Source organism: Lissotriton vulgaris, chromosome 2_1 (genome assembly GCF_964263255.1).
Source record: "Lissotriton vulgaris chromosome 2_1, aLisVul1.2, whole genome shotgun sequence".
Lineage (NCBI taxonomy): Eukaryota > Metazoa > Chordata > Amphibia > Caudata > Salamandridae > Lissotriton > Lissotriton vulgaris.
In genome coordinates, this window is record NC_141687.1 from 182,355,843 (window position 1) to 182,374,202 (window position 18,360).

The 18,360-nt window shown below is 45.8% G+C and overlaps 1 protein-coding gene across 1 annotated transcript in view; it reads left to right on the forward strand.

Moving 5' to 3' along the window:
- Positions 1–17,366, forward strand: part of BAZ1B (bromodomain adjacent to zinc finger domain 1B) — a 260,841-nt gene extending 243,475 nt beyond the window's left edge. Inside the window, exon 19 of the mRNA XM_086954030.1 lies at positions 15,219–17,366. Coding sequence (XP_086810156.1) covers positions 15,219–15,594 — 376 coding nt within the window. The 3' untranslated portion in view covers positions 15,595–17,366. The remainder of the gene's footprint in view (positions 1–15,218) is intronic.
- Positions 17,367–18,360: the final 994 nt, after the last annotated feature.

Here is an 18,360-nt window from a genome sequence, read left to right on the forward strand (position 1 = left end):
CCTGCAATCTGTGTCGCAGGACGATGCAGCTGTGGGACAAGCCTTTCTTCAACATCTTCACTAAGGTTAGAATTAGGTTTTCTTTTATGCTGCATTATTTATATATGTATATGTAAATATGTATGCATGTGTATATATATGTATATGTATATATATATATATATATATATATATATATATATATATATATATATATATATATATATATATATATATATATATATAATTATGTAACAGATGTTAATTTATGTCCATAATTGCATATTAATATTGCTTCTCATCAAGGTACTGTTAATTTTCAAACACTGTTCACTTTGAATATGAATATATATATATATATATATATATATATATATATATATATATATATATATAATCTTAATAATATTCTAACCTTCCCGGATGTGTGTGGGAGTATATACACTTTCTCCCACCGTTCACCAACGACACTACTTGGCTTACTACGTGGCTTACTGCTTGCTATCCTGATTCAGGCATGTGAATCTATGAAAGATACCCCAATACTGGATAAGAAAACAAGTTACTTACCTGTAACTACAGTTATCCAGTATTGGTATATTTCATAGATTCACATGCACTCACCCTCCTCCCCGGCGAGACCGTTCTTTATCTGGGATCCCTACTTCTCACTTATGCTAAGAAAATCTGAGGAGAACTGCCACTGCTGGGAAGGTTCTAGAGGGTGCTGGTAGCTCATTGGTTGGAACTATTTTTTATTTCTTTTCATATAATGAGGTAGATAGGCTACTAGGTTTTGGGTCTTCAGGGCCTCTTCTTTTTAGCCTACTACGGTTCTTACTTAGGCACTGCTTTTGTATGTATTATTACCGTGGGACTCCCGCCTCAGCGACGGGGAATGATTCAGGTATGTGAATCTATGAAAGCTACCAATACTGGATAACTGTAGTCACAGGTAACTAACTTGTTTTCTTACTTATTGAGCCTCATTTGTCATTTACTTTCAGAATAGGTAACGCATTTCACTCATCAGGGTTCCAGTCATTAAAGCTTTTTTGGAAGGATGCATGCGTCATTCCACTCAACCTGCCACTGCATGGAATTTAAGCATAGTCCTAACTAGACCTATGGGCCCTCCTGTAGAACTGCCCTTTGCAGTTCCTTTCTTGGAAGATCTTTCCTTGTGGCAGTCTCCTCCTTCAGGCATGTAAGTGAGCTTCAGGCTTTTACCATGGAAGAACCTTTTTTCCAAGTGCACACGAATAGACTAGTCCTTAGGACAACTCACAAATTTCTTCCCAAGGTGATCTCTTTTCACCTCAAACTATCGAACTCCCAGTGTTCTCACCCCCTTCCAGAGTCTGCAGCATAGAGAACTCTTGACACACAAGATGTCAAACGGACACTCATGTATTAAATTAACAGGACAAAACCCTTCCGTAAAAAAGTTCCCTTTTGTCCTTTTTTCCAAACCACACAAGGGCCATGCTCTCCAAAGCAGGAATAACACACTTGTTGGTCAAATGTATACAGGCCTGCTATGCCAAAGCCAAAAGACCTTTGCTTGGCCATCCCACGCCCCATTCTACCCATATAAAAGGGGCCTCTAAGGCTTTGTTAGCTAACATCCGGATATCTGACTTCTGCAAGGCAGCTGCCGGGTCTACTCCACACATTAATCAAGCATTGTGTGGATCTCCTAGCTCTCTAAAAAGCCAATGTTGGCCAAGCTGTACTCGCGTGAGGACTGCTTACAGTCTATGCACAATTAATTAGAGGAACAAGGGGAACCCAGCGGGTAGCTATGGACCATGTGTATCAGTTAAGTTTTGGGAGACAAAGGTCCAGAGCGTATACAAAATAATAAACAGATATTATATAGACCACAATAGGCTGCTATATATTTATCTTCCCTGCCCAGCCGGACAAGGAATTTATTAATCAGATAAATAGATTCTTCTTCTAAATACATTTGTACAACAACAATTCATTGCAGTGAGGCACACTCCTGTGCCGTACCGGGAGAAATGAAAGAGGATAGAGGAGAGAAAAGGGTGTTTTAGGCAAAGGAAAAGAGCAGACATGGTACTGTTTTGAGTCAGAAGTTAACAGTATCTCCTGGAGTAGTACATACAAATACATATATAAATTAATTCAATGTAGGTCTACTCAAAGGAGTCTGTTTCGATCCCGTGCTCAAATTATAAAGGGATCATCTTCAGGACTTAATTAATCGTTTTGCCTGTATTAAAGGTAAAATACGCCTGTTAGAGGGAAAAAACAAGGAACGGAGAAGAAATAAGAAAAATTGTCAATTTAAATGACTAGGGAGAGCGGTCAGCTTTAGCCATCTATAGCACTATAGAATTCGAAATCGCAGTGAGTGGTCAGTGCTGGTGAGTGTGAAAATAACATTTTTAGGACATTATTGGTAAACATTTTGTGACATTACAAACATTGTCCTCGGAATCGCAGTGATGGGATTGTGTTGAGGCTTGCCTTGGTGTGGATTTTTTGTGCACTGATGGTGACTACAAAGTTTGCTCACTCCTCTGTGTTTGTGGAGAGAGGAGCAAGGTGCACTTATACTCACGAGCAGAAAGAGTGGCGGTTAATTAAAGTAGCTTTATTTGGATGGAAGGCCTTAATTTGGTCCCTTGCAGGGGTTAGGGACAAAGAGGGGAAAAAAAATCTGAAAAATTGCCTACCTCTAGTGAGAGGTGGGGAGGTTGATTTCCTCCTTAAGGGCGCGAGATGGCCGGGTCATGGGGGCTTTCCTTGTTACTGCAAGTTGGGGCTTAATGGCCGTAGCTGTAATTGAGGAGGTAAACAGTCTGATACTTCGGTTTTGGCGGGGTAGTATAAAAACAGATTGTCTGGGATTTGGAACATACCTTGTGTTCGGTAATTACGGATAGAAAAGGTGCTTCTCGTGGGTTTGGATGGGGCGGGAGCCCTCCGTGGTTTCTGACAGAGGGCGTGGGTGCCGGTGATTGGCAAACTTGGAATCTAGGGTTCGAAAAGTGAAAACGGTTAGGGGCCTCACTTGTGGAAATGGGCACAGGGTTTATTCAGAAGTTGCCACATACCCTTTTGTCTGTAAGATTATATAAACCTTAAGAGTGCTTTCGGAGTAAATTTCACAGTTGGGAATGCGGGAGCGGCTCAGTGGCCGTCACCGGGATGCGGTCGGAAAAGTCAGCGATCCGCTGAAATGGAAGGGGACAGTGATTATCCCTTGGTCCGGTATGGGAATCGTTTTGAGGGCGGGTGGTAGGGGAGCTTACCAGAGAACTTGATAATGCCGTGGATCCGGCAGGCAGCAGTGATTCTTCTTTCAGCACGCTGAGGGAAAGTGGCCGGACATGCTATTATTGGATCACAAAGTCACGTGATCGGGGCATCTATCCTATGTGACTTCGGGCTGGAGCAGGCGCCATCTTTGAGTGGCGTGTTCGGCAGCCACGCTATTTGAAGCATCTAGGGAGTGCCAATGGTAGGGGAAGAATAAGACCCATTTGTGAGGACGAAGCATTGTCCTCACAAATGGATCTTATTAGTGATCCAAATACTCCTGCGATCTGGTGTTGGGTCTGCATGCAAGTTGTTTGTCTTTGAAGAAGTCTTTTTTTAGTTGCAAGGAAAGGCTCCTTTCAGTGATAGTGCGCATGGGGTTTGGACGTGCATTTGCTGTCCTCCGGTTCCAAACCTTTCTTCAGAGTTCCCCTCTGTGCACAATCCACTCTACCTGTGTATGTATTGTTGTGTATGTGTATCCCACTTCTCCCTGTTTCGTATCGGTTGAAGAAAATTTCTATTTTAATCAAAACATGTGGAAGGCCGTTGGGCCTAAACGCGTCAGTCCACCTCTGTCGATGGAGTGGACTATTCAATTTCTGTCCTAGGTGCCACGCAAAGTATCCGCGCACTAACTCACACGAAGTGTGCAACTTGTGCTTATCTCCGGAGCACAACGAACAGGACTGCGACGCCTGCAGATCAATATGATCAAAGAAAACCCTCTGCGATCGTCTGGCTCAACGTCATGAAATGCAAAGCCAGAATATGGAATACTCGCCAGACATATGTGGTGAAGTATCTGAGCAAGAAGAATTCGATGCACAAGGGGCCAAAGAGAAGCAGGTAGAACATGTATCTATTCCGGAATCTGACTCCGAGATGGAAAACAACATACCGAAAGGTCAGATTCCCCTGGAGTACCGAACACCGCCTGCCCCGAAATCTCATTCAACCCAAACAAAAGGCTTTGGTTCCACCTCTGCCTTTGGGCCACATCGACACTGAGAAGATTTCTCTAATGCCCGGCTCGTCGCCGAAACCTTTGTGCTCTAAGTCGAAGACTGCTTCTGAGCTGAATTCTCGACACTGAAATCTTAAACTGATACGGAACCCAAACGTTCTGAGCTGGCACTGTAGTCCTCCGTGCCGAAACTGGAAAATGTTCCTCCGAAGTTGCAGAATCCGATTTTCGACACCTCCACCTCCCAAATCTGACCCAGTACAAAAAGGACATAATAATCCTGATTCAGGACATCTTAGTAAACTGCCTCAGAAGCGCAAATCTGAGTCAAATGACATACATTATACAATTTCTTTGAAGAGGAAGAATGTCGGGACTGACCCCTTTCCTCCTCCTCCACGTTCCCCTACATATTCACCACCTACTCTATCATTAGTACATTTACTTATCACACCAACTAACTCTCCACCACCACAGCCTGTTGATGGAGATACTCATTCTGTGGATCCCTGGAAATACTATAATATTGATTCACCTACAGACAATGACCCAGACCTTTAACTAGCAAAGACTTTCCCTCCTGAGGACAATGTAGGGTATTTGGAATTACTTGCTGGAGCGGTAGAATATCACGGGGTACAGCTGCATAAAGAATCCCTAGAAGACTATTTCTTGTTTGAAACTCTCAGTAGTAAACCTAGATCCAGTCAGTCTCTCCATATGATCAAAGGCATGATGAGACATTCAGATATATTTAAGTACCCTGTTCGTGCTCATATTCTCAGTCTCAGAATAGACAAAAAATGTAATCCTGCTCCGTCAGATCCAGTCTTTATTAAGGGGCTGTTACCACTAGACTCACCGGTTGTCTTAAAGCCTGTAAACGGGCCAATTCCCAAACATTGGGGTATTGACCCCCTCCATTCCACTCTCCCCCCCCCCCCCCCCTTCCTCCCCCCATACCCCCCGGACAAGGAGTCAAAATTATTAGACACTTCTGGTAAGTGAGTAGCCTCCCAGGCAGCAAATCATTGGCATATAGCAAACACCCTGGCCCTATTAGCCAGGTATGATCGAGCGCAATGGGACGAAATGGAGCAATTGATCCAATATCTCCCAGATGAGCGCAACGGTAAAGCTCAGGATTTCGTACAACCAGGAAAGCACATCTCCAATTCCTCTACTAGATGTACTTTAGATGCTGCTGACACTGCAGCAAGAGAGATTAACACTAGGGTGTTGCTTAGGAGGCACGCATGGTTAATGAATTCCGGGTTTAAACCTGAAGTCCAACAATCCATTTTGAATACTCCATTAGGTAAAAAGCAACTCTTCGGGTCAGAAGTAGATCAGGCATTGGAGAAAATGAAAGACAGGTAGCTAAATCAATGGGAGCCCTACAGTCTCCTTCAAATCGTGGCTCCTTTTGTCGTGCCTTCCATCGTTGGGGGTCCAAGACCACATCCTCAGACAATACTGCTACCTTGTACAAAGGCAACAATCAATCTTCCTCCTCAAGAGCTTCTTTAGAGGAGGATACAGAGGTAACAATGGCAAAGGTAGGGGCAAGGGTTCCACACTGTAATTGCCCTTCCTCTAACAAGTAGTGACTTGCCTTCCCTCACTCACCCCGATCATTTAACACCTGTCTGGGACATCTTCTACAATTCCTCCCCATTTGGCAATCCAGAACTACAGACAAATGGGTGTTCGGAATTATCCAACACGGTTATTGCCTGGAGCTTACCAGCAAGCCTCTAAACATTCCACCTCGTTCTCACAAAATGTCACCAGAACATTTTAAACCAGCTTAAACAGGAAGCCCAGTAACTCTTGCTAAAAGGAGCCATAGAAGCTGTACTGTTACAATATCAAGGGTCAGGTGTCTACTCCCTCCCTTTTCTAATTCCTAAAAAGGACTACTACTTGAGACCTATTTTGGACCTCGGAGAACTAAACCACTACATACTGTCAGAACATTTCCACATGGTGACACTTCAACATGTGCTCCTACTTCTACAGGACGGCCGAGGCTCTTCACCTCGAGCTACCTACAGTGGCAGTCAGGACTAACCTCTTGACAATGGTGCTTCAACCGGCACCACGCTCTTCGGAGCCCCTGCTTCCATTTAATGAAGCCCTCACTGACCTACTTTTGGGCACCTGGTCCAGGCCCAACACTGGGGCTCCTGTGGGTAGAAAGATTGTCTGACGCCTCTGCCTGGCTCCGGGCAACCCATCTTTCCTCTCCAACACCCCACCCCTGAGAGCTTGGTGGTCCAAGCCTCTTCCTCCAAGGGCACATTCCCTAACGCTCCACCTGATAGTGAATCCAAAAAGCTGGATCATCTTGGGAAGATGTTTTCTTCCTCCAGCTTGAGACTACCGTCTGTAAACACTGCATGGCTGTTGGGCCATTACACCCACTCCGTGTGGGATATAGTTGCGCAAGTGCTGCCTCAGTGCCCGGAGGAGGCCCGGGCTGTACTCTCTTGCGCCGTTGCAGAAGGGAGAGGCGAAGTTTACCATCCACTGTGGGCTGGATACCGCAGACTGACTATTCAGGACGATTTCCACATCTTTAGCCTTTTGATGCTACACCTAGTTGAGGTCGACAGGTTTTTCCAGGGATGTCCAATCCACCCTTATAGACATCCCCTTTGCTGGCCGTCGCCTATTTGGTGACAAGGCAGACAACGCGCTGGAGTGCTTTAAGGACTCTCGGGCTACTGCCAGGTCCTTGGGCCTCTCCACCACCTGCCCTGCATAGTCTGCTTTTTGCCCCTTTCGTGGCTGCGGAAGTGTTGCTCCACCACGTACCGCCCAGAGCCACAGGCCAGCGTAAGATATACAGCTCCTGCGCGGCTGGGGAGGAAGGAACCACTACCGTGGTTCTTGGTGCCAGCGGGCGGGCCAGTCCACTACAACCCCCTCTGCTGCAGTGGACTGTGGTGAGCCATCACCTCCCCCACTGGTGCATCATCACATCAGACAGGTAGGTTTTGTAGATGGTCTGAAGGAGCTACTCCCTCCCCTTCAAGACTACTTCTCCATCCATGCCACCTCAGTACTATCGCCATGTCTGAGGATCATCTGGCCCTTCTCCAACTGGAAGTTTCGGCACTCTTGGACAGGGGAGCCATTGAGCGCATTCCTGTCCCAGAAGTAGGTCGTAGTTGCTATTCCTACTACTTTCGGGTGCCCAAGAAGGACAAAGTCCTGCGTCCTATTTTGGATTTCAGGAACGTCAACTGCTTCCTCCGGAAGGAGAAGTTCAAGACGCTCGCTCAGGTCCTGTCTTCCCTCGACCCTGGAGACTGGATGGTAGCGTTGGACTTGCAGGACACTTATTTTCACATCCCCGTCCCATTTCAGCTTCTTAGGCTTCCTGATCAGGCTTCTCTTTTGGAGTCCACTGTAGTAAATTGCTGCTTTAAGGGCATTACTCATCTTTTTCCTCCTATTCCCTTCGTAATGCCCCAGTGGGACTTGAACTTCGTTCTTATTTATCTTATGTGCGCTCCCTTTGAGCCGCTACATAACTGTCCTCTCAGGCTTCTGACTTTGAAAACTGCCTTCCTGGTAGCAATTACCTCTACACGCAGGGTGAGTGAGCTCCAAACTCTTTCTTCAAAGCCTCCTTTTCTGACTGTCCATCCCGACAAGGTTGTCCTTAGAACTTGTGCATCCTTCCCAAAGTGGTTACTCCTTTCCATATTGGACCAACCATCACTTTGCCCACCTTCTTTCCGCATTCTTCCAAAAAGGAAGAGAGGCTCCACCGTCTGGATCCAAAACATGCACTTTCATTTTATTTGGATTGCACAAAACCACTCCGGTGGATTACCAGCTCTTTGTTGGCTATGTGGGTGCTAAAAAAAAGGACAGGCCAAGCACAAATAGACCATCTCTAGATGGGTCGTACAGTGCATCAAAGCTTGCTATTCATCGGCAAAGGAGCAGCCGGTGGGGCTATGCACCCATTCCACCAGGGCGACCGCAGCTACCACTGCTTTGGGACGTGGAGTTCCCCTCAATGACATCTGTCAGGCAGCTACGTGGGCATCGCTGCACATGTTCACTCGACACTACTACCTGGACAGCAAAGTCTGGAGAAACTGCTTCTTTGGCCGTTCTGTTCTCCAGGACTTTCTGGTGTGAACTTGGTTCGCAGACCCACCTGCGTTGTTGGTATTGCTTGGGTATCTATTTTAAGGTAATGAATCTAGAACTGTTTCTTTCAAATGAACAAGTTTCTTCCCTTCAGTAACAATATAGCTGTAATAAATATTGCTAAGCTATAGATTCCTTACCCCCCCCCCCCCACCCCCCCCTCCTCCCACCCGTACTCCCTGTTTCTGCGAACTAACTTCTAGGGTTAAGGACTTCCTTTTAGGGCCCTAGATTTTTGCACCAAAGCTCAATGTCTTGTGTGGTTCTGTGCTTCTGGTGTGGAAAGTAGTTTACAGAACAGACGTCGGCGCGCGATGGCAGCTTCTAAGTAGCTACTGTGACGTCATCCCGGCGACCACCACACCAACGACGAGCATGGAGCCCACCGACGCCATCTTTTGATGCGCAAGGGTACTGCTGACTAAAAACTTTCCGGATCCAGTCTGACGCCTGGGGTAATTCTATGGTAAGGAATCAATAACTAACCTATGTTTCTTACAGATATATCGTTACCGTAGGTAAGTAACTTGTTCTTCGCCACCACACAAAGGCAATCCCATATCTCAATCTGGCATTGCAAGATTAATCATGAAATGTTTTCAGACTTGTTATGTGAAAGTGTAAAGAACTTTGATAATACACCCTAGAGCAATTTCCACTCGCAAGATAGGGCCTACTATGGCCTTCTTAGCGAATATTCCTCTAGCAGACCTCTGTAAGGAGGCAACATGGTCTACACTGCACACATTCACCAAGCACTATTGTGTAGATGTTTTAGCGAGGCAACAAACTAATGTAGGCCAGGCAGTACTTAAAACACTTTTTCAAACAACTGCAACAACTAAAGGTTAGCCACCGCTTTGAGTGTATTGCTCTATAGTCTATGCAAAGCATGTGATCTACAGCTCACATGCCTCGAGTGGATAATGTTACCCAGTAAGCATCTTTTCTTGGCATATAGAGCTGTAGATCCAAATGCACCCACATGAGTCGACAGTTATTTGTAGTTGTTGCAGTTCTCACTATACATACCTATGCATGGACATCTATTCTACACTTACTAACTCCATTCTCACTCTCTGCGGGAAAACTATCTAACAATGTAGTTGATGCCCATGCGCACTATCACTGAAAGGAGTCACCTTACCTTGTGACTGGAAAGACTTCTTAGAAGAAAAACAACTTTTAAACATCCGGACCCAACACTAGATGGCAGGAGTATGCAAAAGCATGTGAATCTACAGCTCTACATGCCAAGAACAGCGCTTACTGGGTAAGTAACATTATCCTTTTGAGTCTTGGAAAAATGCTTTTCCTCCTCTAATGTTGGTTCAGTGGGAAATCTGTAGTCGTGACATCAACTGCTGGTTGATTTCCATTTCCCTGTGTGAGTCAGAGTGGCTACTTGTTCATAGGGGTGGTGAAAAGGCTAAATATTGAAGGCATTCTGCCCCTGTAATCAAATTTTTTGTTTATAATTTGAATCTGTTTATTGCTTTTTCCTTTTATTAGTTTACAAAGAGAAAATGAATCTAGGAATACAATGTACAATAATTGCATCAATTCACAATTGCATATTACTTTGCAGTAGCAATGTGAGAAGTTAGTGTTTTGGTGTAATGTAATGGAATCTGTAGAGACCTTGCCATTCAAGCATCTGTGTTAGTAATGGAAGACCGACTGGTAGGAGGTTTAGATGCTAATCATAACAAGCAGTACTGCAGCTGGTTACATCTTGCATCAATTGAACGTTTCCTGTTCTGCGCAAGCAGTAATATACAATGACCGAGATAAACATTTGAGGGTGCAGTGCACCAAAGTGTCATGGACCCCACACCATTAACTGCAGATGTATGCAGGACCAGAGCATATATTTATCTGCATTCACCAGCCCACAAGGGGGGGCATGCGGCGTCTGTACAGTGGAAGTATTTGTTGATGTTGGCCAGAGTAAGGTAGGCCCTGTGTACAATGTACAGCTGAATCAAGCGAAAGTGGGCATGGAGACTTATGTGAGTAGGGCCTTCCAATACGGTCGACCATTCTTTATCTATGCAAGGATGGGAAAGGTCGGCCTGTCATCGTGCACTTTGGGATGCCAGCGGTGGAGCTGTATGTGAGCGCAAAGACCATGATCCAGTGTACCAAGTGTCTGCCCTGGCCCATGACATGCATATATTGTTTAGTTAGATGCATGACCAGCTCACAGGCCATGTCTCCACAACCCTAGAATCAATCTTCAGGATGCTATACAATTGTTCTGGAAAAAGGAATCCGAAAGATGAACTGTCGGAGATGGAAAGTCTGCCAAAATTAACCCCTTTCACAAGAGTAGCCAGGCCACCTACTTTAATCGGATGTTGCATCAAAGCCCTTAGGGGTTCAGTGGAATGATTTACAGTACCTCTTTCCAAGAGAACAGTATTTTTTTGGGAACTGTCTTGATTGCATTTACAATACATACAATTAACAAACACTTCTTATACACCATTGGGGCACTCCATAGGAGAAGGGAGTCAAATACATTTCAGTCTCTAGTGTCCTTAGCTCTTTCGTGCAGCATGAAAGGGTTGTTTGTCCATTTGCGTAAGTTCATTAATACAAGAGGGGCTCCGCACCTCCCCTGTTATAGGAGAATACTTGTCAATAAGTTATTCATAACTGCACCTCTTCATCAAGAGGTCCCCTTGGTTACTACATCGATTGATCATGATGAATAAAATATGCCCCAACAACTTTAACAGTAATCGCCCCTAGCCCCTAACCCTACTTTGAGGATACTCAGGCGGACGGTTATCCAATCGTGCTTGATTTCTCTAGGTAAGTATCTCAGGCCCTCATTGTTCCTCCCCATCACCTCCTACGTAGTCCTCTATGAACTAACTCTGCTGCCACCCATCTACGCATATCTGCCTGCCAACGACCGTGCAGGTGCTGTGGCTGATTTCCATTCCATGGTGATAGTGTTTAGCCTGTATTCGTGCCAGGTTCTGGAATCTTATCCGCCCCTTTGATCATTGATAAGGCACACATCAAGCAGGCACTCAACAGGATTTAGCAGAAACAAGCAGCTTGTGCTCTCTGAAATGGCTTGCATGACTTGTTCTCAAAAGGGGCAGAACACTACACACATACGCACCATGTGGGGGAAATCGGCATCCGCTCAACCACACAGGGGCGACGTGCACCACTGGCACCCGGGAACTTTCTGTCTATCTTCTTTGGGGTGAGGTTTGCATGGTGGAGATACTGAAATGGAATGAGGTGGAACTGTTCATTGTGTGTAACTTGCCACTGCTCCAATTGCTTATCCGAGATGAGTACTCCGAGCACTAAGTTCCACCATCCGGTAGGTTTGTGGGCTCTCCAATGGGCTACCTTCATATTGCTTATAGAGCCGTGTGATGGCCTTCGTGGAATTCCCTCCCTTCAGGACAGTCTACTTCATAGAGAGCGGTATTGATGAAATCCTAAAGCAATATCTGTTTACTTTGGATCAGTCATTCAATGAAGCAGAGGGCTCTACAGGTCTGTTCATGGCTGCAGTCATGGGCTCCCCTTACAACTTTCTGGCTGTGGAAGAAAGACTCCTTAGTCCCAAAAGAACATTCTGTGCACCATCCCTCCAGCCAGCCCCATGCTTTCTCAGTAGTCTCAAAGAACCAGGTCTTATTGTTGGCCACCACTCTCAACCTGGCAGGGAACAACACTGCATCTTTTTCTCTTAAAACCTTCTTCACTTTAGGAATGAGCGCCTCCGCTTCTGCACTCGGATGATAAAGTCCGGGAAGAAAGTGACGGTATTATTATCCAGCTGGGCACTGCGTGCTGTTTGCAGGATGACTTCTTTGGCCCTGTAGTTAAAAATGTGGGCTATTGGGCGCGGAGGAGCTCCTGGTTTGGGTGCCGTATACGGCACGCGGTGGGCAGCATTTTGACAGACCTCTGAGTTGGAGGTGTTTAAGTATCAAGTCCTCTACAAATGGGTCGACTGCCGGTCCTTCGGCATGTTCGGTATTCCAATAATGCAGACATTGTTGCGCCTAGAGCATTCCTCTCCTTTTATTCTTTCTTCCCGTACTTGTACTATTTCTTGTAGTTCTCCAACATGAGTTCAGAGTGTTTTCGTTTGTCTGAAGCGCTGCTATTGAGTCTTCATTCTTTTTGTACCGTGCGCCAACATTTCTCTAATCAGCCCGCATCAGGGCCATCTGTGGATAGTGTCGATCTTGCCTTGGAGAGGTTTTCACGTTTTGTATTGCAGCCTTTCTAACCTGAAGGGTCAGGGTTTCGACACACTGGGTGGCGAGTCGTCTCCACCCAGCGGCTGGGCATATTTGTCCATTTTTGTTTGAAGGGTTGTCCGGTTCCCTTTCGTTGACATTGTTTGGATCCCTCTTCTATCCTACCCCTAGGTGATGCCTTCCTGCCACAATTGTGTAGGGGGAGGGAGCCTGGAGAAGGTTGCCCCGCCGCCTACCAAGGGGTTTCTCCACTCCAGTGGCCTGTTTGCTACCCGCCTCCCCGATGCCCCCTCCTGCCGGAGATCTCCTCTTTGTGTCTCATTCGTCTTTTCACCAGTGTGTTGTACAGCACACCCTCGGTTGTTTGGTATAGCGCACTCCGTGTATTGCTGTTTGCCTGGTCTGCGCAGTATTCCTCCCCCGGAGATAAAGCTCTGGCACCAGTGTTCAAAAGTGGCTGCCCCGCCTCTGCTGATGAGGCCTGTATGCAGCAGCAGGCCCACCGAAAGTCCAAGGGTCTTAATTGCTGGAAGGGGATGGTGGGGCACACTCCCCCGAGGTGTCCCGGTTCAGCTGGCTTCAGTGCACTACGGGTAGCCAAACAGCTGTGCTAGCTGCTCTACCCTCGCCTTCTCTATCAAGGGGACTACACGACTGGGTACAGGCCCCCTCCCTATTCGCCTGTTTTGGGCACTGCAGGGCTTATGTTCCCTTAGGCCCAGGCAGTCAATAAAAATTCCACTGGGGGCCTCCGCCATCGGCAGCATCCTCTACTCGAGGACCTCCTCACCTCATATTCCCCACAGGCCCACGACAGGCACAGCTTCCGTTCCGGCACTCATCAGCTGTTCCTCTGCTGAAACACCTCAAGGCCCACTGGCACCCCAGCCTCTGACGGCCGGACGCTGTTGCGGTGCGTCCTCTCTGCTCCACACAGCGCTGCTTGTCTGTTACCAGGCCAGAGTTTCACGAGAGCCGCGATGCGGGCCGCGGCTCTCTCCTGGGTGTCAGTGGTGTTTGCACCCGCTTTTACTACGATGGTAGTGAGTGTCACGGAGGGTAAAGCGGATTTACGGGGTTTTCCCCATCAGATGGACGGAGCTCTGCTAGGCAGCGCCCATTGCAGTTGGCCATGCTCTGCCTCTGACACGAACGCCAAAGAACATTCTGGATCTTATGAAGGATTTTCTGGGACCGGTTTTCATCCTAATTCATCTAAGTTCAGTTGGAACCAAAGCTGCTGCAGTCTTCAGCTCCACATCTCCCACCCCCACGTCATAATCAAAACTTCTACATGGACAATATCGAAATCCCCATTTGCCCTCCTGTATGTTAGGGGTGTAAACCAATTGTAGAATATTTGTGTGCAACTGGGTGTGCTCCTTGAAACTGCTAATTCATCATTGCTAGATGAGCTGCATCTCACTTCATACAGACATTGTGTTGGACGCGCAAGCCACAACAAGGTACTGCTTAGTCCAGCCTTAATGAATTTGTTTAGCTACGCCTCTTGTCTGATCTTCAGTTAGGCTGTTTTGCTATAGGCAGGAATACTAGAAACCTATAATCTAGCAAAATTATCTCTGGTTGGCCCATAAGTGCCTTCAGCCTGTATGGATGTGGCATAGGACTTGCGACTCCAAGCTAGCTAGAGCAATGTCCAGTAGACATGGAAGCGGCTAGGTAATTAAAGTGTAAAATTTGGACACTTTCACTGTGGTAATGTATATTTATCTAGCCAAGATGAGGTGGTGCCCTGTACTCAAATGTTTTGTGGGTAAATGAAGAGGTGGTAGGTTTCAAAGGTATTATAAGTGCGAAAGAAACAACTGATGGACTGAATGCTGAACAAAGCAAATATTCACCCCCAGTCACAAGGATCTGGGTTTAATCCATCATTATTTTGCTCAGCACCCCAGTTTGGACCCAGCCATATGCAAATCAGTCTTGACCCTGTTCCTTATGTGAACAGTCCAGCCCAAACTGGGATGCCCAGTCCTCCCTGGAAACAAGCATCCTGGGTCCGGTTTCAGGGCATCACCCCTAATCAGCCAGGCTCGTGTGCATCTAGTGGCGCAGTGAGCATGGGGCCCACGTCTTGGCATACCCTTCCCACTTAGGGTGACCTATGCAAAGGGCTTCTGAGGGGTGAAACCTTGAAACCGGTCCTAGGATGCTTGTTTCCAGTCCAGGGAGGACCAGGCATGGCAGCTCGGGCTGTACTGTTTCCATTGGGCACAGGGTTGAGACTGATTTGCATATGGTAGGGTTCAAACTGGAATGGTGTGGGGAGCACGATGGATTAGGGCCCAGTTCTCTGTACTAGGGTGAATGTATGATATTATTCTGAATTCTGTCCATTTTTGTATTAATTAAAAGTGATAACCTTTTGCGGGCTACTTGAACATATTCTTGGGCTAAGCATTAAACATTTGTGGTTGAGTGAATGCGTTGTGGTCTGCTTGGTGAAAACCGGTCCTATGGTCCCATTTAGTGTCTTTTTTGGCTAAATTCAATGCAGCCTGTTGAAGTATCATTTGTTCTCTCGTTTTTTGCTGTAGGGAGCCAGTCAGCCCAGAAGATGCTGAAGATTACATGGAGATTATCAGTAACCCCATGGATTTCCAGACCATGCTGAGCAAGTGCACATGCAGCAAATATCACACTGTACAGGAGTTCCTGGCGGACATAAAGCTTGTGTTCAACAATGCTGAGCTGTACAACAACAACGAGACTCCTGTGATCAGCTGCCTGGAAAAAACTGAAGATTGTCTGGTGACCATGCTGCAGAAGCACCTTCCTAACCACACATACCAGCGTAGAAAACGTAGGAAGCCACCTACTAAACGGCAGGCCCAGACATCTGATGAAGATGAAGTACAGGACAGTGACCAGGAGACAGTAAAACATTCCAGGGGGCGGAAAAAAAAGAAATGAAACTAGATATTGGAGTTGGGGGAGCTTGGGGAGAAGTGTGGAGGTTAAGATTGGACATTGTTGTGGAAAGCTGCTTTGACTGCTAGTAAGCATGAAGGGATGAGGCGTGAAATAAGACATCTGCAGTGTTGATAAATATATTTTTAACCTATTTGTGTGGATCCTGTATTGTTCCCTGACAGTGAAGTACAAAGGACTTTGTACTGGGAATCCTTGTTTATGGATCCTGTTTTCCATCCCCTTCCACCTATCCACCCCCAGCTTCAGAAAATGATCTTTGAAATTACCATCCAGCACTTACAGACTTACTCTTGGAATTGTACGGTGTTGCAATATTTGGTAATTGACAAAAAGGGAGGAATGTTTTGCATTCACTTTTCTCCATAGGTCTGAATATCTTTGCGAAGTGAGACACTTTTGGCACTCTTCTCAGTTCCCACATACTGTGTCAATTGTTGCAAACCCTTGTCATTCCTAGAATCTGAATTGAAATGAGCAAGCCACATCTGCGGGACAATCTTGATGAGCCTAATACTGCCTCTAATATTTGTAGTACACTCAGCCGCCACCTTTAAACAAGTCTTCAGATGTATGAAAATAAATCTTGTGCTAATGTTGAGCTGGGAGGACTGGGTTATTATAGGGGCCTGGGAGGGACCGCTTGTTGCCCAAAATAAGATAGCATGATTGTCCTTTCTCTATGCACCCACTAATCCCCCCTGCAGCCTAGTAAAGAAGACGCCACATGTTTGGGGGAATGGGTAATCATGCAAGGGTGAAACCGAAAGTGTCAGGTAAAGTATGGCCACAATAATGTAAGACACCAAAAGCTGCTTGACTTTGGGTTCCTGTATGAAGGGACTGTTAGAGTGCTCCTTTATGTAAAATACTGTTTATACAAAACTCTGTAATTTTGACTTTGACTAATATAGTTTTTGCCATTGCTTTTTTTTTCATTCCGTTCTCCCGCCTTCATATCTGGTCTGTTTGTAACCAGTGACAGCTTCCCATCACTGTGGCTATCAGTTCATGGATTTGATCCATTTCTTTAGGGGGAAAACCTCTGAAATCACTGGCCTAATGCATTAGGATCTGTGTCCTTTCCATCTGTAGCAGTGACAGTGAGGAGAGCTAGTGTTTATGCAGTGTCCCACCTTTACCTAGTTCTGGGTGTTTCATTGCATACAATTGACAGACAGCAGAAGTCTATTTGATGGCAGGGTATCTTTACTGACTAGCTACCTTAAATGGACTCTGTTCATAGCTTGCTCATAGCTCTCCTGGTGCTTTTTTTCCTGCCTTTCTGGGGGTTTCCATAGCCTTTGAAGACCAGTCTTAGTCTCACTTTTACACATCTTGATATACATGAACAAATCTCTTGTACTCAAAGTTTGCTAGGTAAACTTTATATGTATATATAAAAAGCAGTTTCAGACCCTGAGAGATGGGGAGGGCCAAAAATGTACATTTCAAATTATTGCCGCTACTGGATTCAATTTTAAGTTGGGTTTGATATAGACCAGCAGACTCTTAAAGCACTGAGATTTTCACTCTGCCCTACCATCTCTGGATTATCCTCTTATACTTTTGCTTGCACACAGTGGTTTCACACTGACATTTCTAAACAGCCCTCCTATTTGGACATTTTGTCTTGTTAATAAAACATTTTGTGTAGTTTCTATAAAGTGTCAATTTAATGACTTGTACATTTTTTTTATGTCGGGTGGGAATGGTAAGCAGAGTTATAATAAATGGGGATTTTAAACAGGCAATGAAGTAGTGTGGTCCTTTTTTTGTATCAAGAGGGAGCTTGGTTTGTATCTGGCTCACTCTTGCCATTGGTAGCACTGGAGAGGCAATATGCCTTTAGCGCACACTTGACTTCACTACTGCCTGCCCATTAGGTTTTCTGAAAGAGGTGTCTGAACCCTTCTGTCTACATTAGGGCAGTAAATGTACATGTAACTGTTTTGAGTGCATCTGCTTGTTTAGGTTTTATTCCCCTGGCAGCACTGACATCTTTCCAAATTCTGCTTTACAGAATCATTATCCTATTACTCGTGGGATGTTCCAGAGAAATCCTTGAAAAGCTTAAAACATTTTTATAATCAATATAATTTGGTAGTAATGCGGAAAATTGTGCCCTTGTCTTCATTAAGACCAAATCACTGATTCCTCGCTCTTCGAATTCCCGGGGCACAGACTGAATTTGGAATGGTACATAATTGCTCCTGCACGCCATTGGGAATGACAGAGCACCACACCTTTCCTCTGGAAGTAATGGGACCGAGCCACATCTATGCACAACCCCTGCACACTGACGTCTGTTCCTTTCGTTTTATACCCTTCAACACTGATCTGGACCTGTGCTGCTTAACTTTGGTCGGTGTCTTACTGACCATGAAATACCCCCGCTAAATAGTTCTTGTTTCAAACCATGCTCACACTGCAGGTAGCAGATGTCAAAACCCACACCGCATCGGTCTATGGTGTCTAGGGACCCTCTAGACACCACCCTACTGCCCTCAGTCATCTGAAGGCCATGTGGGAACATGAGTCAAAGCTATACATTGCTGAGCACCAGAAACAAAGCTTCGCATGATCCAAGTCTTGGGTTTGGTGCTGTTCCAAATAACTGTCCTTGGGTAAGTTGATGACTGTCGAGACCAGTGTGACCACAAATACAACATTACTCATGCCTGTTCGGTCATGACTGATCTGGGGAGAAGCTGCTGTTAGTACTCTTACGACTAGGCTCTGCTACCA